General features: G+C 48.4%; 1 protein-coding gene across 3 annotated transcripts; it reads right to left on the reverse strand.

The window, feature by feature from the left end:
- Nucleotides 1-2,263: 2,263 nt before the first annotated feature.
- Nucleotides 2,264-19,621, reverse strand: TFAP2A (transcription factor AP-2 alpha). Of its 3 annotated transcripts, XM_050312369.1 has the most exons (8): nucleotides 17,080-17,211; nucleotides 16,050-16,576; nucleotides 14,323-14,757; nucleotides 11,351-11,402; nucleotides 9,444-9,675; nucleotides 8,440-8,558; nucleotides 6,000-6,141; nucleotides 2,297-4,411 (listed from the first exon to the last, which is right to left on the reverse strand). In XM_050312369.1, exons 2-8 carry the CDS (start codon nucleotides 16,074-16,076, stop codon nucleotides 4,123-4,125), a joined length of 1,296 nt encoding a protein of 431 aa, XP_050168326.1. In that variant the 5' UTR covers nucleotides 16,077-16,576; nucleotides 17,080-17,211; the 3' UTR covers nucleotides 2,297-4,122. The 3 variants fall into 3 exon arrangements, with proteins under 3 accessions (XP_050168166.1, XP_050168326.1, XP_050168248.1); XM_050312209.1 differs by lacking the exons at nucleotides 16,050-16,576; nucleotides 17,080-17,211 and adding an exon at nucleotides 19,473-19,621 and having other exon boundaries at nucleotides 2,264-4,411; XM_050312291.1 differs by lacking the exon at nucleotides 17,080-17,211 and having other exon boundaries at nucleotides 16,050-16,852.
- Between the last annotated feature and the right edge of the window lie 2,079 nt (nucleotides 19,622-21,700).

The following is a 21,700-nucleotide window of genomic DNA, read 5'->3' on the forward strand; positions in this document are numbered from 1 at the left end:
AAGAAATTGCCTTTAAATGTAAGGGTTTGGATAACTGAATACTCCTAGTAAGTGAATAAAATGTATTCAATTAACTAAAAACCTTGTGCACTTCTGAACTGAAGTGGAATTGACTGTAATTGATTTATTTGAAACCAGAGGTTAAGGACTGAATTAGCTAAGTACAACTGGGTATTTCAAGCCACTGACTTCTCAAATGTCAAATCCCTTCTATTTTAAATATTATTTCAGCTGCGGGGCATTGCTGTCCTGATGGCTGTTCCACCAGTTAAATCTCAAATTATATTAATATTTGATTTTTGGAGGGTGGGGTAAATTATGGTACAAAGAGGAGGGCTGTCCTTGTTCACGGTGAAGAGAACCAGGCTGTATTTTGGTTCACATGTAGGAATTAGCTTAGCATGGCAGCTACGGTCTAACATTCAGCCACCACTCACCCTCGTTTCAACCGATCTGGGGGAAAAAAAACCAACATATTTTTGTTTGGTGTATAAAAGCACGACCTGGAATTTTCACTGCTGCACCTCAATCACAGCGTTAAAAATGCACCTAAAGAATGCTAAAGTAATTAGCACGTTTTAGTAACTGCATATTGGTCACAGCAGAAGAGGCTGAACCGAAGCTAGTCTGATTTCCATTATCGCCTTTAAAATCCTTCCTTAGGAAAAATAGTAATAAAGAAATCCATGCAAGGTCATTTCATTTCTAGTTTTTGGTGGCTTGCTAATGCAGCAGCAGGATGCTTAAAATGTGCTCTCCTACCATAAAGTAGCTAATTATATCTTTAAAACATTATTTATTATGACCTTATAATGTTCTAGCATAAGACTGCTTTATACATTGCCCAGTATAAAACGATTATATTGGGTACAGGTTTCAAAAAGTAACAAGCATCTGTAAATCCAGATATGAATGAATGGTATTTAATAAGATTGTTTTTGTTTAAAAATGAGTATTTATGTGTTGCTGTAGAAAGAGCAGCAATGTATTGCTGTTTATGAATGCTATTGTGCCTGAGGTTAGGATCCCACACACAATCTGAGATGCAGCCAAGAAAAACAGCCCTGATAGACAATGCTTCACTTCACCTGCTACAATACTGTGCATTTCATTTATGTCAAGAATATGTACAGTTAGGGTTCATTCACCTCATTATTTTGTTACATCTACTTTACGGTTAACCAGTCTCTCTTGGAAATAATAAATAACTGTTTTTAAAACAATTGCAGCTTTGCATTCAAAAGATCCACTTTCAATTTATGGAAAAAAAATATTCACCATTTTTATAAACTAGCTGGCTCTTGAAAATAGAATTTAGACTCCACCAACTCTCTTTCTGCTTGGCAAGATTGATTTTACACTGCCTTCCATAAGTAGATTACCAAAGCAAAATGAAACATCTTGGGCTTTATCTAATGCTTTGCTTCACCAGCTCTACCAAACATCAGAATATATGAGTAAATGTTAATTCTCTGTGCAGCTTTATTGTAAACACCTCCCTCTTAACCTCCTCAATTTCTGCCTGATCAAAAAGGGGGAAAAAAAGAGAGAGAGAGAGAGAGAGAGAGTGTCAGGGAGGGAAGGAAAGAGAAAAAGAGAAAAATCAGTCACCACCACCAAAATACCATCAGCACTTAAAGGAAACCCTCTCTTTAAAATGCCTTTACATTCTAAACTGCATTAAGTCTCCCTTCCTATGATATAACATAATCCAGCCTGATCCTGACTTCACCTACCCTCCAGGCCAAAGAAAATAGATTCAAAATCTGAATTCTCACATGTTTTTACAGCCCGTCTTCAAGATGTACACTCCATTTTTTTAAAGCGAAGTTCCCTATTTCACAACTGGTTTCCACAAGAAGAAACTCAAGATAAAAATTTCAGTCCCTTATAAATTGACACAACCATCTCAAAATGTCAGTCTGTGCATTCCACTAAAACACGAACCATCAATCAGAAATAATCTGTCTCCTGCAAGATTTCACTAAAGTTCACAACCGTGAGATGATTTTGTTGGCATCGACTACGGAGCTTTTCTATTTAGTTGAGGGGGAGGGAGCATCCAGCTCTGATTCATCAGTATATATTTTTTTCATAGCATTAATTTTCAGTATTTGCTCAGTAATGATTTTTTTTAAAATGTCCTTCTTGAGATGTGTTTTTTAATATCTGCTCTCCATTAGGACAAGTACACGTACAAAATTTTATAGGCTTATAATTCTGTATGCTATATATAAACATAAATAAAAACCTAGAGGTCAACATAAATAAAATAAAACTTTATTTTTTAAATAAAATTATGTTTTGGTTAAAGAAAAGATAGTGTGTCATTTTGTTAGTAGTACAGACAATTTTTTATCCAAAAGAATACATTGTGCTTTATTGTGTCATTTGTCTGAATACAGACTCAGTGGAATATCTAAATGATACCCTGCTCTGAACTCCAAGTTGAAAGTAAGTTTTTATTATACTTGAGGGAAACAATGGGTTCAGCTGCTTATTGCAAGGAGCAATTGTCAAGGGAGAGTTAAACTCAATTACTGTAACCATACTGAATAAAAAATACTGCCAAGAACAAAAATACGCCTGGGTAAAGACAGCTACTGAATAAAAAAATCGACATAAAGCGTATCAAATATTTATTTATCTGGGCAACAAAGGACTATGATACATTGATAGGCATGGAAACTACTGCCGGCACAACTCAATACAATACAACTATAACTGCTTCCAATATGGCCAGTGGAAATACAGGATACCAGGTGGTCCCGAATGTTTGAAGTTCTTTGGGATAAAAAAAAAAAAAAAAAGAAAAAAAGGAGAAAAATAAAAACAAAAGAAAGGGAGAAAGAAAAAAAAAGAGGGAAAAAAAAAGAAAGAAAAGCTAAATCTGTTTTAAAAGACAATATTAATTTATTGCTCTGTTGGTGCTTTCGGGAGAAGGACAGTGGATAAAAATAACTTCTTTCATTTTTCACAACACATAAGGGTTGTAAAACCACTAACATGTTTAAAAACCTTGCCAGGGTCCAACATCACTTTATTTTATCTTCAATGAGAAGCTAAATGTCATACTAATTATATATAAAAATTCATGGGTTTTTATTTGTTCAGCTGCTTCATTGTCGCCTTTAACATGCTACAACAGGGCTAAAAATGATGAATCCCAGAGAAAAACCCCCAAAAAACCTCTGATATCTAAATAAGTACCATGAACCACATGATGAACTAAGAGGGGAAGATTTAAAACCCACTAAACAAGAGGTAAACGAGATCACCAGATAAATAAAAAAAGGCTTAAAACAAACTCACCATATTTACAATTCCCATTAAATTACACATAAATAAATATATACATACATGAACACTGATTCCCTTATATAATAACCGTGAATCGTGTTGCAATAGAAAGTTCAAGTTGGTCGCTTTACCTTGGACAGGAAAAAGTTCTACAACTGAAGATATGACATGGAACCGCTTGTGTTTTGTGTTCAAGTTTATTCACAATACTGATAAAATGTCATCAGTCCTTTTTGCCTTTTGTATGTCTCCTGTTGCTGTTGTACTTTTTTCACTTTTTTTTCTTTTTTTAATATGGCTACAATCTTAACTGAAGTTTACGTAAGGGAAGGTGGTGATTCAGTCCGGTGAAGCTCATAGAATTTTTAAGTATTATTTATTTCTTTTTGGTTTTTTTTATTTTTTTAATATATTTTTAGAAAAAAAAGTCCTTTTTTGTTTTGTTTTGTTTTTTGTTGGTTTTTTTTTTTCCTCCTTTTGTTTTATTTAAAAAAAAGTTCACAAACTCAAGACAGAACTTTTTTTCTTTGCTGGCTCCGTCCCCCTGTTCTGTTCTCTTAGGCTCCAAACTGGGGTAAATCGATGGTGGCAATGGGGAGTGGGGGTGGAGGGGATTTAAGAGGAAGCAAATGGAAATGTGGATGCTGGGAACGGGTGTGGAGGGAGGGCAGAGCAGTCCTGCAGAGTCAGAGAACAGGACTGGCAGAAGGACGCTCATTCTGTTGCTGTAGCCTGGGGTGCTGGTGCAGGGTAGAGGGAGATGAATGGATCGATGGGCTATGAGGGGGAAGGGAGAGGGGTGTGTGTGTGGGGGGGGAATCCTCACTTTCGGTGCTTCTCCTCTTTGTCGCCGCTTTTGGTGCTGTTGTCTGTGTGGCTGTTGGGATTGTTGCTGAGGTACATTTTGTCCATGGCCTTGAGCGCCTCGGTGAGATAGTTCTGCAGGGCGGTGACAGCAGCACACACCGCCGGGCTCCCAAAGCCGTGCGAGATGAGGTTGAAGTGGGTCAGGCAGCTCTGGATGCCCGGCTCCAAAATGGGGTTGGGCCGCGAGTTCCCCAGGGGAGATCGGTCCTGAGCCAGCAGGTCGGTGAACTCTTTACAGATCTGTCTGTAGCATAAATGGAGCAGAGAGACAGAGGGAGGGAGGGAGCAAGGGGAAGAGAGAGGGAGAGAAATGAACCATCACTGGCGGCAGCAAAGCCCGTGCATTCTCCCTGCTAGATTGCACAAGACCCTGGATCAAGGGGGCTGCTGCCCCCGAGTGCGCACACACTCTCTCACCTCTCCATCTCCTCTCTGTGCATCCTTCCCCCTAATTCTCACACTTCCCCAGCATGCACAGATCTCTTCCCTTCACCTTGCATGCACACACAACCACACAACACACACCATGCCCTGGCGCCAGCCAACACACAGGCAAATAACAGGCACACAAGAGACACCCACGCCTTGCCTATCCCTGCCGACCTCCATATCTCAGCTCCCCAACACTGTCTCCACAATCACACATTCCTGCTCAGCTAGAGTTTGGAGCACATGTGCAGTTTAAAGTTTCCCAGCAGGCTGGAAGGTAATAGATGGGCTGTGCTACCCAAAGGTAGGTTAAGGGATTTATCCACACTTTGGAAGATCCCTTATTTTTGCAGGGGAGGAAGGGGAGGAAACTGGAGAGAGGTGTAGGTTTCTTTCTTCATAAGGCTAAAACACACCTGTGTGCCAGGAAGAATGAGTGAGGGCAGGGAGGGGACTTGAGACTTTAAATTAGGGTATCCTGAAACATTTATATATGTACATCTCTATCTCCAAATCCAAAGGGACCATTCCACAGAGGGGAAAGCTGACGCTAACCAGGATATGGAAATTTCCTTCCAGGGAGGTAGGAAGGCAGTATACCAGGGCACAGTGCAGAAAATAGATTATATCACCCACTCACTGCACAAATGGTTGGGGAAATAACACACCTTATAGCAAGAGAGTTGAGAGGCGTGTTGAAATAGTTGGTATTCTAAAACCCATGTTAATGTCTTCCAGCCATAAAGTGTCTCCTATCTTCAGCCTGTGTCCTCTGGCACTGTGCCCTTTGGTGACACCTCCATTGGTGATTAAGGGCTACTAAACAACCCTTTTCATTTCCAGCAAACATCCAATCATTTTCTTTTCACGCACCACCTGCAAATCTAGGCAGCCCCACCAATGATAAACTCCACTAGCATTTTAACTGCATACAGATTGTCATTTAAAATATATGTTTAATATCCCTATATTTGCTAAGTAACAGAGCTGCTTAGGCAGAAAGAACCATTGCGGATTTTAATGAACTGAAATCAGTATAATGTGCCAGTTTTATTTTACTCTCGATGGGAAGCCTTCCCTTTCTACCTAAATTGATAAGCTAAGTGAATAGGCCCAGAAAATGTTTTGCTCTGAAGAATTACTGCTTTTTCTGTAACTAAACATCCACCCACAATTTTCACGACTTGCTTTCAACATCATCTGCACAAAGTGACTTGATGGAAACCAAGCTGGCTTAGAGAGTTCTCCTATATCAGGAAGGTAAATACACCCCCTCACAATTTGCAAAACCATCAACCACTGGTTATATGGCAAACAAATATGTTCACAAATAAAAGCCCCAAACCCGGGTTTGTTCCCCTCTCTCGTTTCTAAGCAGCATGCCAAAAAGTTAAATGTCTTACTTTGTAGCTAGAAGCATGTTTTTTCTTGTGACTTGCTCGTTTGGATCGGAATGTTGTCGGTTGAGAAATTCAGCTACTGCTTTGGCAGGAAATTCTGTCTCACAAACGTACCCAAAATCTCTAGCTAGATGTACTGCTTCTCCTAAATAGGGAGGCATAGGTGGAATAGAAAGAAACACACAGCTCATCAGTACACATCCTACAGAGGCAAAAATCCATTAGAAAAAAAACCAAAAAAAACCCCAAAAAACCCCCTTACATTCTACTTGGGCTTTTCTTCTAAAAGGCTTCGACTTTTTCTCTTTGACAAAGGTAGAGCAAGAAATGCTAATCACATCTTATCTTTCAGGAGTTGTCTTTGCTTCAGTGGAAGGCAATGCAAATGTGTATTTTCATGACAATTGTTTCAACTGAAATCTTGAATAAGGATTTTTAAAAGTTTACATTGACTAACAGATACTTTTAGACAGACAGGCTCCATCCACCTAGAATGTGTGCTTTGATTTACATATCCATACCTACAGCAGAGCCATTTATGTACTTTTTATTCACAGCTATTTACTCTGAAAATGTGTTTGCCTCAGCCACATCTCTATATTATTTTGCAATGCATCAATGATTAATATTGATCATAATTACTCCTAGAGCTCTTCTAAATAAAATGCATTAAACAGCTAAGTGTTTAAAATTTAACTTGATCGCATATAATTATACGTTCACCCCCAAACGATTAACCATGAGAATTTTAGGGTCATTCCACCGAGTCTGTCTGTTTTGTTGATTTTCAAATCTTTGGTTTTAATTTCCTGAACCAGTTGGTTTTTACTGCAGGGCTTCCTGCCATTAGCTCTAGCTCCGGAAGAACGCATGCGCCAATTAGAGCTTCAAAGCCTCAGTCCAGTGAGCTTGTTTCCATAAAATGGAGCGGATCATAAACAATAACAGTACTCTAGAAACTGCCTCATCGCTACAGGACTCAAAGCCCCAGCAATGTTTATACTATCTTCTCCCCAAAATTAGCCACCATCGCTAAGTTATCTGAAGATCGGGCCTCTGGTTTTGTTTTTTTTAAAAATCATTCTGTTAAAGCGCTTGTATGTGAAAGCCAAACAGAACAATAGATTACCATAAAACCTTCTCCATATTCATTAACATCACAAATAATGTTAAGCATCTACCAAATCTAGACTTTTTACAAGTTTTGCCCTCGTGATGTGTCAATGCAATTGCAAAGCCCTTTCAAAAACATGAAGACGCAGTAATTTTCACGCAGTATAAATATAGTTCGTTCACTAATCCTGATGTTTAAAGCCTGGCATCATGCAGCGCTTCTTTCCCCGTCCCTTTGAACATGAAACATTTCTAGTAAACTGTGAAGCGAAAACAAAACAGATTCCCGCCTGCAAAACCAAACTTAAGCTAAAACTGCACAGCTCAGGCTGGGCTTAAAAGTGCTTTGCAAAATGAACCGGTCTAAAATGCAGTAGAACCGATAAGTAAGAGGAAAGGAGAAGGATCTATTTGCAGGCCTTGGGCATATTTTGTATCAATTAGTGTGCAAGAGCCACTGCTTCAAAACTAAATAACTGTATATGCTTGAGCTTCCCACCTTCCGGTACAGATGGCATAGGACATCCCAAAGCACTAAAAGTAACTTGCACTTTTTCTGGCCAGAGCAAAGTAGAGAACGATGTAGCCAAGGGAACATGTGTTCTGAAAATGAAAACCAAAAGGGAGTGGGGGCTGGTGGTGGTGTAACTTTGAGGCTTTCAGGACACCATTAATTCATGGCTGAGGTCAAGGATTCCCAAATTAATTCAGGAAGTAATGGTCATGCATTTCTCAAATGCAGATGTCAGAAAAGTTAAATGATTTACTGTTATGTGGCTGCAGGCTGGGAAGCAGAACAAACTTTAAGTAGCTGCAGTTTCTGACATTTAAAATTGCTTGGCTGTCCACCTGTGGCAGAAGGATAGCACTGAAGTATCAGAGGCTCTGCTGCCTGTAACTTCCAACTCAACACTCAGGGGTCTCTTATGGAGCTAAGCCTGTAGCCCCTCTTCACAGGGATCCTTCCCATGCTGCTCCCAATGAAATATGCTTACTAGGTGGAGGGATTACTCACTTGAAAGCAAGATGGGGCCCTGAAAACATCTCTCAGAAGCTTAAGAGCAAATAAATGGTAGAATGCATTGCTGAGTCTGCAGGACTCACTCAAGCCCGTTTCAGGTTAGAACAAAAAGCAAAGGCACACAATTAACATGTTCTTTTTCTAAGACATAGAAAATAAAGCCCTTCCAAATGCCAATAAGCAGCACTGATTTCGGGGAAAGAGAAAAAAAAACAAACATGAACAACCAAACATCAAGTCTTCTCCCTTTTAGCAAAAGCAATAGGCACATTTTCCAAACAAGCTCTCCCAGCTCTTTGAGTCACTTACCCTCCACGAGCGATGTGAGCAAGGTAACGTTAGCAGCTTTACGCCTCCCAGCCGGCAGGTTTAGTCCTATTTTGTCCAGTTTCTCTCTCAGAGATCTCCCTCCGTTTTTAGACTTTGCCCTGCTCCGCACAGAAAGGTATTGAGAAATGGGGCTTGAGGGGGACACAAGCTCTAGCTCCCGCCACAGATCCCCCCAACACATCGCCTTCCCATGGACAGGTGTAAAGGGTTTGGGCACGTGGGATGGGATAAATGGTTGTGGGTGGCTGAAGACCAACTGTTGCTGAAAGCTGAGTCTCAGATGCAGGGATGGTTCTTCAGATGTTTCCATGCCTAGGGAACAGGGATCGGGCCAGGGCTGCTGGGGAGGTCTGAGGTAGCTGTCTGAGCTCCCAAGGTGCCATGGACCCAGGGACAGCTTCTCCCCAGGGGTAACAGGCAGAGGAGGATTTGTAAGGCTGGCAGCCCCCAGAGCATCGCTGCCCTTACAGCAAACCCTATGTGGCCCATCTGTGGCTTTTTGGCAGAGCTGTACTAAGCGCTAAACGCGGCTTTGGAGATGCGAGCCGCCTTAATTAATCCTGGATGTTATTCCCTGCCCGAGAGCTGCCTAATCGCCCGGGTGAGGCCACAGGGGTGGGAGCCCACGGCAGGCAAACCTCTCCTGTGGGGCGTGGGAGTTGCCTGTGTGGGGTGTCCATGGCCGTGGCAGGGGAAGGGACACACAGGGGCCCCCAAAATTGGGGCACTGGGCACGACGTCAAGGCTGCACGTTGCCATGGCGACAGCGCCCTGACAACCCCCCACCCCCTCCCGCGGCCTGGCGGTGCCTCCCCCGGCGGCTGCGCGTGCCCCGCCCCCTGGCGGCGGCCGCCGCACTTCCCCCCGCGCCACCGCCCCGCGTGGGCGCTCGCATCCCTGCCTCCCTCCTTCCCTCCCGCCCCGCCGCCCTCCCTCCCGCACGGCGGCATCCCGCCTCCTTCCCGCGTCCCCCCGCCCCTCACCTCCGGAGCACTCCGCCCAGCAGGGAGGCGTTGAGGCACTCGGGCGGCGACAGGCGTCTCTGCACTTCCGCCACCGTGACCTTGTACTTGGAGGTGGAGCTGAGCAGCGAGAGGCGGCCCGGCACCGAGCAGAAGACCTCGTTGGGGTTCACCACCCCGCCGAAGAGCGCGTCCTTGTTGATGGGGATGGAGGAGACGGCGTTGTTGTTAGACTTGGAGAGGGACACGGGGCCTGCAGGGAGGGAGGAGCAGGGAGGTGAGGGTGAGGAGCGGGCGGGGAGCCGGGGGAGGGAGGGGGAAGCGCCCGAGCCGCTCGCTGCGGCCAGCTCCGGCCCCGCACCGCCCGCGGGGCAGCGGGCAGGGAGCGGGGCCGCCCCTCCGCTCTGTCACCGGGGGGCGCAGGGAGAGAGCGGGACAACCCTCGACCCGCAGCGGAGAACCCGGCGGCTCCCGCAGCCCCGTCCCGGCGCACGCTGTCGGTGCAGCCCATCGGTGCGGGCCGTGCCCGGCGGCCCGGGCCGGGCATCGCGGCCGCCGTGCCCACGAAGCGCGGGCAGCGACGCAGCGTCCCCCAGGGCCCCGCCGCCAGCAGCGCGCAACCTCTGGCGTGGAAAACCCGTAACGCAGCGAGGAGCCGGCACCCCAAAATACAGACCGGGCCCTGCCCGGCGGCGGCGGGCGGGGAGGTGCCGGGCCGTGCCGCCGCTCGGCTGGCGGTGCCCGCCGGCCCCGCGTCCCGGCCGCCTTCCCTTCCTCCTCCTCCTCCTCAATCCGCACCGCTTGGCGGGCGCAGTCCAACCAAGCGGGGGGCTCTCTCCGTTTTGGATAGATCACTTGTGACATTAATAGCTCTGGGAAGGCTAATAGATACAACAGGAGTTAAACGAACTCTTGAGATTACTAATAAAAGAGCCAATTATCATGTCGACTTGGAAAGAGCATCTCTTAAGATTTATCCCTTGCACATCTAATTTGACGTGACAAAGGCTTTACGGGGAGGGGGCAGAATGAAACTTCAGGTTCGCTGGCTGTACAGCTATTACGGTTAGAGAGGAGAGTGCCTCTACTCAGCATCTCTTCCGGTCGTGGCCAGGGTACCCAAATTCCAGGCGACCGCGCAGCCATGGCACCCCTCAGAGCAGGCAAGAGCTAGCTATGCCTTCAGCCCTGCCAGTTTTGCTCCAACAGCATCTCACTACACATCATCCAAACGCAAACGCATCTCTTTCCACCGAGAATCGCCTTTGCAAAATACCCTGTTCCACCTCTACTAATACTTCGGTTGCCCGAAGAAAGATGGGAAATGAAAATCGAGTGAAAACATGTAATAAATATTTTGCTCGATTTGAGGACCAGCTTCCAACAATTCAATTCCGAGTGAAGCAAGCACACGAAACCAACGAAAACCAAACCACTCTGACCGACAGGCATCAGTTTCAGAAACTGGCCCCTTGTTCTCCACCAGCCCACCCCATCACTGTCGTGATTTAAGTAAGAAAACCCGATGCAAGGGGAACAACAATTTCACTTTCTCAGCCCCGTTTATCGACAACGGTTCAAGCCCGCTGCTCAGCCAGATGCATGGGTCAAACCATGAAACCCAATTGTCTGCTAATGCACTAAAAGACCGGGTCAGATTTTCTAGATCATCTGCTAACGTTTTTCCTCGTTAACGACAACAATAATTAAAATAGCCGGTAAACGTGGCCATTTAAGAGGGCTCATTTTAACCCACATCACCCGTTTTTCTTTCTCTGCTTCCAACATTTTGGCCAACAGTACATGCCAGAGGAAGGAGCCCGGGGCCGGGGGGCTGGAGGGGAGAGAGGGGAGGCTGGGTAAGTCCTCCCTGCGAGCAGTCCCCAACCTGTGACGACATGTTTGGTATGCACAAGGAAACGGCTTACCTTTCTTAATTACAGTTTGATCTGGGATGTTAATACCGGGGTCTTCTACGTGCTGCAACAAAAGGAACAGGCAGGGATGTCAGCGTATAACCACAACAAAAGGCAGGGAGCGCCGAGGTGGGATGGGGTGCGAAAGAAGTTGTGTGCGCCCCCCCCAACCCCCCCTCCTTCCCGGGCATGGTGTGAGGAGGGAAACAACAGATCCTGCACGGGGAGGGGGGGAGAAGAGGGGATTTGCAGGGATTTCCTTTATCGGGAGGAATCCTGCATCCCTCCCAGCTCTTTCCCCCGATCCCCGAGAAAAATATCATAAATCACTCAGAAACCCCCGGGGCCCAAGTGGCCTCCAGCTTCTGCAGGCTCCCTCCTCCCGTCCCTTCCCTCCTCCCCGGGAAGCAGCCCCGGCCCGGCCCGGCCCGGCCCTTCCCTGCCGCTGCTCACTCTCCCGCGCCCGCGGGAGGGAAAGCACAAAGGAGCGGGGAACGGTGCGGTGCCGGGGGGGGCTCACGCATCCTGCGCGGCCCCGGGCTCCCCCACTATTGTCCCCTCACAGGTTCCGCGGTCGCGGCTACAGCTGGGGTTCGCGCGGCGGAGTCACGACGTGATTAGAAAGTCAAATGAAATCATGTTTTCTAATTCCAAAAACTGACAGGCAATATAATGTCTGGCTGTGTTTACAAATTAACACCAGTGCTGCTGAGATAGAAGATTTCGCAATCGTTACAAAACCCAGGCATTACCATTTAAAAAACTATTACTTCCTTCTCTAGTCTTTGTCCAACAATAATACTGATTCTAACATTTTCCATTCTGTCTTGGATTTATGCTCCTGTTAATTGTGCCTGATCTCAATGATTCCGGGTGGATGGTACTAAGTTGCTTTATTACAGGTTTTATTATACTCAATGCTCTCATTTGTAACTTGCCTAAAGTGCTTCTGGATTTAAGTATAATTAAATTGAGAAATGTTCAGAAATGACTACTGCTGCAGTTCTTGTGTTTTAACTATATGGGGAAATATGATCCCTTTATGCATGCACCCTAAACCCATAAAGTAAATGTAGTGTGGCATAATACTTTTATTTGTGTTATTTCTACACATATTCCATACAGGGAGGACTGTTAAGTTTAAAATCCCACAGAGATATTTATGATTAAATAATTTTCACCATCTACTTGACTTTCTTAAATATTTAGTGGTCGCTTTTATTAAATATTAACTGTTGCAGCAACAGAAAAATTAAAAAAATAACCCTCCCAACCTAGATTTCTGTAGAGGATTATTTAAAAAAAAAAAACAGATACAATATCTTAAGAGATACATCCTCTTATTTTATACTTTCCCTCATGAAACCTGCTGATTCAGTTTTACAGAGGAAAAAATGGCTGGGCTGGCTCAAGGATTTAAACCAGATGGCATTTGGTTTTCACGAAGTATAGCAATGCTATTAATTCATAGATCTGGAGAGGAGGCTTCCAGAATCAGGCCACTGCCATGGAGCACAATTGAGGAGAGGGAGAATTCAAGAGAACATTTTAGGTCATGTTCTTCCTACAGCAATCAGGGGCTTGCAGTCAACAAATTAGTTTATTCTTACGATTGTCTCCATGTTATTTTATATCAAGTTTAAAGAATCGACCTGCTTTTAACGGATCCAAATTGCTTACTAAATCCTCCACTTTGGGAAATGTATGCGTTTATTGCAAAACTGCTAAACACAACCAGCAATTTTCTGTGGCTAATTTAGCCAGATGAGGGCTGTAATAAATTCACTATTTTCCCCAAGTATAATTTACAAAAGATTTCAAAATGACCCCCAAAAATAGGTAAGTTCATCTGAACATTATCCTTGCAACACGAAACTGTACTCATTAAACTGTCAGCAAATATATTGTTGTAATATTTGATCCTGTAATTTGGGATGGCATTTCAGCAAAAATCACATCCAGATACCACAGTTCCCTCCTCCTCTTTCCTTCTGCAAGTCAAGCAGCTTCGGTCCCTCAGCACAAGCTCTGTGGGCTTTAATAAATTTATTGCCATGTTCTAATTCCATTTTCAGGGAGAAACCCAGAAAGATGAACTTTGATCATGACCAATCATGTTGCATAAGGCCACTTTCCTAACTGAACAATAGCCCCGGTTTGCTTTGTAAGTAGCCTGTGTGCTAATGTCATGCTTAATTAGAAATCATTTTTAAAATCTGTATTTATCGATAACAGAATTAGGTCCCCCAAATAAAGCATCCTCCAATAGGCTCTCAACATTTAATTTAATACAGAGTGTAGCAGGTCTGGCTCAAATTCGATAACCTATAGCTAATGATTTATGAGGTCATCCCTTTGCACCGCTACTAAAAGAAGGTGGCAGCTTTTTAGTATACCTCTTCCCTGATTTGTCAATTAATTCCTTTAGAGAAGAGGATCTGCCCATACCCTTTATAACTTTGGATGTGGTTATCCTATATACCAATCCTGTAATCGCGGGATACCGATTTTTCCTTCTCCGGTCACTTTCACCCACTTTTTTTTTTTTTCCCCTTTATGTTTGCCTGGGAGGACATTTAATGACATCTCTCGTTTCAGACTTGTGTTTTTCCCAAGGCAGCAAGAGATCCCCAAATGCACGGCCCTGTGGTGATATTATATATTCTTCCAATCGTAACAGCTTATTGTCATTGAGAAGGAAAGATATTGTTAACGATGACAGTAATTTGATTTATTTATATTTTAGCGGGCACGTTAGCGGGAGGCGTCGCGCAGGGACGAGCTGCGAGAACCTATTGTTCTAGGTGGGGGCTTCACTTTTCCCGGGGGGCGGAGGGGGAGTTCTCTTCTTCCCTCCCCGTTTTTTTTCGGGGAGGGGGGGCGGGGGTCCTCCTACATCCCTCGCCTCCCCCGACGTTAGGCTCCCGCGGGGAGGGGGACGGGGAAGAGGGACGAGCGGGCCCCGGGGCGGCCCCTTGGCTTACCGGCACGTCCTCGATGGCGTGGGGGATGGAGTGGAGGGGCAAGTCGGCCAGCCCCGAGCCCAGCCCGTGCGGGGCGTGCAGCAGGTCGTCGTGCCGCCGGTAGTCCCTGCGTGGGTCGAGCCCCGAGAGCTGGTGGGGTAAACCCCGGTGCGTGTGGAGCAGCCCCGTTTCCTGGCTCTGCCTCTGTCCCGGCCATCCTGGGTGCTGGGGCTGCGGCTGGGCATGGAGGGGGTTGAGGCTGTACGGGTCGTTCACGTGGGAGTAGGGGTCCTGAGACTGGGGGTAGATGGGCTGGTAAGGGGGAGGGAAGTAGGGCGGCTGGAAGTCGGCGTTGGGGGTGTGAGAGAGCGGCGGGGCGCTGGTGTAGGGAGACTGACCCACGGTCCCCAACTGGGGTAGCCGGGCTGTCCCGTTGCTGGTACTGTCGTGGCGCTCCTGAGGTGGGGAGCGGGAGTGAGGGGGGGCGAAAGGGGTGGGGGAAGGAGGGGGAGGAGGGGGAGGGGAGAGGGAGAAAAGAAAAACAAAGATAATATCAAACTGATTCTCCTCAAAATCGGCTTGAAAATTTCATCTATTGGGCAAGGATGGGCAATTCATCCTTTCCGAGGCAGAGAAAAGCAGATCTGGGGTTTTCTCTGCCTCTGATTTCCCTTCACAAATAATTGAGGGACAGTCTCGCTCTTTAAATAGCAATAATAACGGCAATAATGAAAACAGCAATAATAGCAATAATTACAACAGGACTGCTTATAATAATTAATAAAACATTGCGGCGATACAGCGTGGATTCCCAACAGATCGCGCCCCGGCATTTCAGGAGCAGGTATTTTCCGCAAATAAAAATAATAATTTATAATCGGGCACTATTGAAATAATAATTCCACCACAACCCAAAATCCTCCCTCTGACCCTGAACAGAACTGAGATAAATGTGGCTAAGATTACCAATTACGCGTCCCAAGAAAACCCTGGAAAATCCAAACCCACTGCCATTTTGTTACCAAGAAGACCCTGAAATAGGCTCCAAACAAACAGGTCGTTCTCCCCAAGAGTTTTAGAAATGTTTCGGGGCGAAAGCACTGACATGATCCCCAACCTGCGGGGAGAGCCGTACCGGTGCCCGGCCGAACTCCCTGCTCGCCAGCGGGCCATTTCGGAGCAGAGCGGGCGGTGGTGACCCGGCCGCTGGGGAAGCGGAGGAATGCGGCAGGCAGCCGGGGAAAGCGCCGCCGCCCCGACGGGCGAGCGGTGCCGAAGTGCACCCGGGGTTTTCGGTAGGCTCTGCCGGCTTTCGAGGCCGGGCAGATGAGCCCACATGTACGTCCGGGGAAAAAAGGAATGGCCTCCACGGAGGAGGATTCGAGGGAAGGAACCACGATCTCGAAAAATGGAAACGAGGAAGCCTAAGATATTATGTTTGCAGGTGGCAAAGTGAAGGATTCGAAGCGGTAGGGTCCAAGCAAAGCCTTTTGCCGTTCGTTCGAAGCAGACCAATATTAAAAAAAAAAAAAAAAAAAATAATGGAAGGGGGGGAGGGGGAGAGAAGAAAATTAAAAATAGAGAATGGGGAAAGTGTAAACCGCCGAATTAAAAAAAAAAAAATGAACCAAAGGAAAAAAAGCCCTCTCCGGAAAGCTGGGTGCGAAACCCCCACCGCCACCACCGACAACAATAGCAACACCCAGCGCGCACCGAACCCCCTCCGAGAGAAACGTGAAGCAACTCACCATAGCCGAAAAACTGTGCACTAACATCTGCGAAGAGTCGGGGTTTACAAGTCAAGGCAGAAAAAATAACGAAAAGGCAGAGGAAAGGGACCGGCGGAGCGCGCAGCCCCCGGCGGAGCCCCGCGGGTGCGAGCGCGGCGCGGGCGCGGAGGGAGCGCGGCCGGAGCCCGGCGCTAGGTACGGGCGGCAGGACCGGGGCGCCGGGGCTGCTCCTGCACCGCGGGCGCGCCACGATAATCCATCAGAACTTGCACCGATCTCTGCTGCCCTTCATCTGGTGTTGCCAAGGCGAGCTCTCTATCCTGGCGCGGTGTGAGTAGTCAAAGTTGGTTGGTTTTTTTTTTTCCCTTTTTTTTTTTGTTTTGTTTTTCGCTTTTTTTTTTTCCTTTTTGTTTTGTTTTTAGCGTATGTGTGTTTGTTTCTTAATCCTTTTTTTTCCTCTGTCTCTTTCTTTCTTTTTCTCCTTTGACTTAGCTGCTGCTTCACTTGAGCTCCTAATAACAGATCTGCTGCCTTCCTGGAGACTCCTAATAGCAGATATTCATGACTATTAATATTACACGAACACTTAATAAGGGAAGAATGGCTGGAAATCGAGCGTGAAGCGAGAAGGCAACTCAAGGCAGAGCCTGTTCTAAATGACGTCCATTGAATGAAGAATCAGTGTATCTAATCAGAGATGGGGGAGAGGGAGAGGGAGAGAGAGACAAAAAGGGAGAGAGAGGGAGCGGGAGAGAGAGAGGGGGCACATGCTGCTGCGTCTGACGAATCACAGGAAAGGGGCAACATTTTAAAAGGTTGCAGGGCATGCAAAAGTGAAAGAGAAAGAGATCCGGAGAGAGGGAGAGGGTGGGAGCCAGGAGGGGGTGCGGAAGGGGGGAGAGTGGGAGAGACGGGCAGAATGAGAGAGGGGAGGGGCGCGGGATCCCCCCTTCCTTCCCTCACCTTCGCTTCGCTTCCCTTCCCCTCCCTTCCCCCCCCGGCTGCCGCCTCCCCACGTCCCCATCCCCGCGGTCCTTCGCGGGCGCACCTCGGGCTGCGGCTGCTGGGCATAGCCGGCCTCAAAGCCCAGGGAGAAGAGTGGCTGCTGGCTTCCCGCTTGGCTCTTGCCGCCCTCGGCCGCCCCGCCGCCGCCTTTGCGCGGGGTGGGCTCCGCGGGACCGCCCGTCGCAACCGCCCCGTCCATGCCTCGACGGCGCCCCGCCGAGGGGCTCCCCTCGCCGCTGCCCCCGCGGCGGCCGCCCCGCGCCGCCGAGCCGGCTCGCCTCCGTGCCCCGCGTCCCGGAAACCGGCTGGGAAAGTTTTTTTGGGTGTCTCCCCCTCTGGGTGTCAGCCCTCCTCCTCCTTCCTTCTCCTCCTCCTCCTCCGGTTCGAGCCCAACGCCGAGGCCGGTGGGCACCCGGGACAGGGGGGCTGGGGAGCCCAAGGAGCATCCGCCGGGCTCCCCGCGGCCCCCCTCTCGGAGGATCCGGGAAAAGACGGGGGAAAAAGGCAGGAGGCGGTGAGGCGGGGAGGGAAGGAGGGCGGGAGGCACGCGGGGGGGAGAGAGAGCCGGGAAAAGAGGCAAGGCGAGCGCTTCTCCCGGCCCAGACAAGCCGGGGCTCCGGCGCAACCCGTCGGACTGGCTGTGCAACTCCCAAACAACTCCCTTAAACAGGCACCGCTCCGCTCGCCGCCGCCGCTGCCCCGCCGCAGCCGCCGCTCCGCCGGCGCCCGGCCCCACGCTCCGCCCGCCCGCCCCGGCCCCCCGGCGCTCCGGCCGCCCCGGGCGCTGAGCGCCACTGGCCAGGCTTTCATGCCTCTTTTCTGGTTTTATTTGACTTGTTTGGGTTTTTTTTTGTGGGGTTTTTTGGTTTTTTTTTTTCTTTTTTTAAAGGCAGGTCCTCTCTAGAAGTCTCATCGCACCCTCTCCAGAGGAAAGCACACGGAGTGCCAACCCCACACATACGCACAAAAGCCAGGGGGCTCGGCGGAGCGGCCGCTGCTCCCTCCGTGTTTGGCAACACCTCGGTGCGAAGTCCCATTAACGCAAGGCAACAAAAGCCATTTGCGATGAAATCCACACGCTCGCACGTGTGCACACTGGAACACCGATCCTGAGGGTAGGGAGGGGGAAGAGACACGCTTTCCACCCGAAATGCAGCTGAGGAACATATATGTTTGTTTTCCGGGTCGAAAGAAAAAAAAAAAAAAAAAAAAAAAACACACCAAAAAAACCCCCAACAACAAACAAACAAAAAACCACAAACCCCAACACCCCTGACATCTCATTCCTAGAAATCAAGCACCCGCCAGCGAGTGGATCTAAAAGCTCCTGCACCGGGAGACAGCTTCATCCCAAACTCCTCGATCAGGGACTAGATCACCAAAACACTTGGTCTGCGCTGAGCCTGGTGAATCCTCGGTTCCTTTCCTAAGCTACAGCATCGCCCAAAACAGCAGCAGGGTCGGACGGGAGAGTGCCCCCTTCGACCCAGAGGTGCATGTCGGCAAGGCTCCGCTGAAGCTTGGAGGATCTTCCCGCGTGGGTCATGACCAAATAACAGCGTTCTTTTGCAAAGTAGAGTCCTTTATTTCGCGGTTTGAACACACTGCACAGTCAACTTTTTCGAAACGGGTGGTTTAAGAGTAGGCATGGGTCCTGGGCATCGTTCTTCTTTTTCCTCTTCTTCTCCTTTATGTCAGATTAAAAGACATTCTCCTCTTTCTAAAAATATGGATGCACACACAGACACATAGAGAGATGCGCGCATACAATCTGTGCTGAACGGCTCCAAAACCAAATGAGGTGATTTTTTTTTTTTCCCCAAGCGGTTAAAATATTATTTCTCAAACCCCTGGGAATGTGACCCTGAAAATTAGGAGGCTGAGGGAACACCACTTCCAAACCCATGATTTCAGTTCGGCAGCTGACCCCTGCAAATTTGTGCAGCTCGGTATAATCAACCCGCAGCTACATCGAAAAGGCTGAATTTAAGCGTCGATCCTGAGCCAATTTATTAGGATGCCTCGGGTATCTAGAGTGTAAGAATAATTCTCTTCCCTTTGTCTCTTTGCCCTTTCATTCATTCATCCATCCATCCATTCATTCAGCCAGCCACCTATCCATCCATCTATCCATCCATCCATATGGATGAGTGTAGCATCCTACAAGAGCCTTATCTACGGAGAATCTACCTATAGACCAGGCTGCTGCTGGATCCTGTTTGCCTTTCCTCATACACTTCCGACAAAGCCGGGTTTCCACAAGCCCCGAAGTTCCTGGGGAAGGACCCCAACCCCTCTCCGGCTGCAGGACCGCAAGGAAGCCTGACGACGGAGTAGAAGTTTTCCTAAACGAAATTGAGAGACGGAGGGACGCTGAAGGCTCCCGCTCGCAGCTGCGGGGCCTGGGCTCTGCCCGGGCCCGGGAGAAGCGCTTACCTCACATTCCTCATACTTGATATTATCCGTCAGTTTCCAAAGCATTTTCATGGATTGGCGTGAGAGAGAGGATTTGGTTCTCCCTGCCTTGCCTCTCCCTACGGTGGCGGTGCCGGGCGGCGTGGGGAGCGCGGCTGGCGGAGGCTCGGCAGCGCTCCCGTCCGCGCTCGGAGATCTCCCTCTAATGGTGGAAAGTTTTTCCTTTTCCAGCTCTTTACCCACAGTCTAATCGCCTCATTAGCATATCAACAACAGCCCAATTGCTCGCCAGCACAACAACCTGCAGCGATGGACACAGGTAGAAAGGACCCACGAGCAAGAAAAAAATAATAAATTAACGGGGGAAAAAAAGCTTTCTCTGACCTGCCGAGCCCCGATGCGGGGGGGCAGCGGGCCGTGCCTGCCTGCCTGCGGGCCGCCGCTGCCCCCGTGCCTCTACCTGCCAGCAGGGAAGTGGCCAGCGAAATCAAAGAGGCAACCATCCCTTCATCTGCAGAGAGTTTGGGATTAACCATGAAGCCACACCATGGGATTTACCTCTCCCTCTTTTTTTTTTTTTTTTTTTTCATGGGGGTTAAAGAAACCAAAGCAAGAAGAAACGAGACTCGAGTCTTGCTCGAACAGCGTTATTGTCTGCGGAGGCTTCTGTTGCCCTCTGGATTTGATATTTTATGGTGGACATTTGAAAAGCTTCTTTCCGTCGCAAACTACTTTTTTTTTCTTCTCCGCTCTGTTGTCTATAGGTGTTCAAAAAAACACCACCCCAAATAAATCCTCCCAGATAGGAGTGGGCGAGCGGTAAAGTGAATGAAGCAGGAGACAAAAAGTCTTTTGCAAGCACTTGAGCAAAGGGACAAGAAAATGACCACAATAAAACTTTGGCATTTTCTTAGGTGGAGCTCTTCGTTTGCTTAACAATGTGCCGCTAAGCGGGCGCTCAGTTCACCCTTCCGGGGGGCTGCTTCTCCACCCTTCTCCTTTTACTTCCCTGGGTGCCCAGCCTTGATCCATCCATCGAAAGGCTTCGTTTTTCTTCGTTGTTTTTTTTGTTTGGTTTTTGTTTGTTTGATTTTTTTCCCCTTTTCTTTTCCCCTCTGGGTGATTCCGCTCTTCTCCGAAGGGCGAGGCATTCCCCTCTCCGTGGGGCTGGCGTGTCGGGCCTGGCACAGCACCCCCCGCCAGCCGTGCCTCCAGGCGTCCCCAGGAGCCGGGCATCCCCATGGCTGCCCGTGCACCTGGCTGCCCTGCTGCTTCCCGAAACTTATTTTGCCGAAGGCAAAACCTGCCCTTTCGGCCTGGAAGACCCTGCCAGGGCCGCCGCCCGACGTCGGAGGAAAATTTACAGCCTCCAGGAGCAAACGGCCTCTGCACTCGGCGGAGTAGCCACAGTGGGCCCTCGGGGGTCCCTGCACACGCCTCCCCCACCGGGAAGGGTGGCAAAGCCCCAGGGTTCCCGGGACTGCTTCTTCACACACACACACATATCTATGTCCCCAAAAAGGATTTTTTTCCTTCCCCTTCCCTCCTCCTACACCATACCCCCACCTCCGACGCTCTTTTTCAGGAGCGCTTTTGTCTGACACCGGCAGGAGAGTAAATTGTTGTTTTTACTCCCATTGAGGTTCAAATAGAGCTGGCAGATTAAGCCTAGTTAATGCCCGAGGGGGGTGGGGTGGGGGGGAAGAGATGAGAAAAAGAGGAGGAGAGGAGTGTGACGAAGGGGCCCATCACCCCTTAGCGCCGTCCTGTTGGAACCAGACCGGTCAGGAAAGCCTCCCACCCGGAACAAACTCCCACCCGCGGCCGCCCGTGACTCCCGTGTGCCAAAGGCCTGACCCTTGTGCTTCCTCTCCCTAGGCCTGGGCCGGTGGAGCGCAGGCTTATGAGGGGAGGGGGCGTCTTTCCCCGAGAGACGCACACGGGGCAGCTGGAGGCGGGTCCGCGGGGCCCGGCCCCTCCGGCCACGCACGGCAAAGAGGGCCCCGCAGCGCCGGGGAGAGGGAGCAAGGAGGGCCGGGGTGTAAGAAAAAGTCGGGAACAGATTTCAAGGCAGATAACCCGTAAATACGATTGCACAAGAGTTGACTTCAGTAAAAGAAAGAAAATTCTCTTTTGATCGCTTTTTCGCACCGGTCTGATAAAAAGATGTCACCCTCTAACTGTTAAAATAATTGAAATGATATTTTTCTTTACTGCATTTCGCCGTGTCGTCCCCCACAACTTTTTTT

Source organism: Myiozetetes cayanensis, unplaced genomic scaffold (genome assembly GCF_022539395.1).
Source record: "Myiozetetes cayanensis isolate MyiCay16 unplaced genomic scaffold, myiCay2020 scf1, whole genome shotgun sequence".
Classification (NCBI taxonomy): domain Eukaryota; kingdom Metazoa; phylum Chordata; class Aves; order Passeriformes; family Tyrannidae; genus Myiozetetes; species Myiozetetes cayanensis.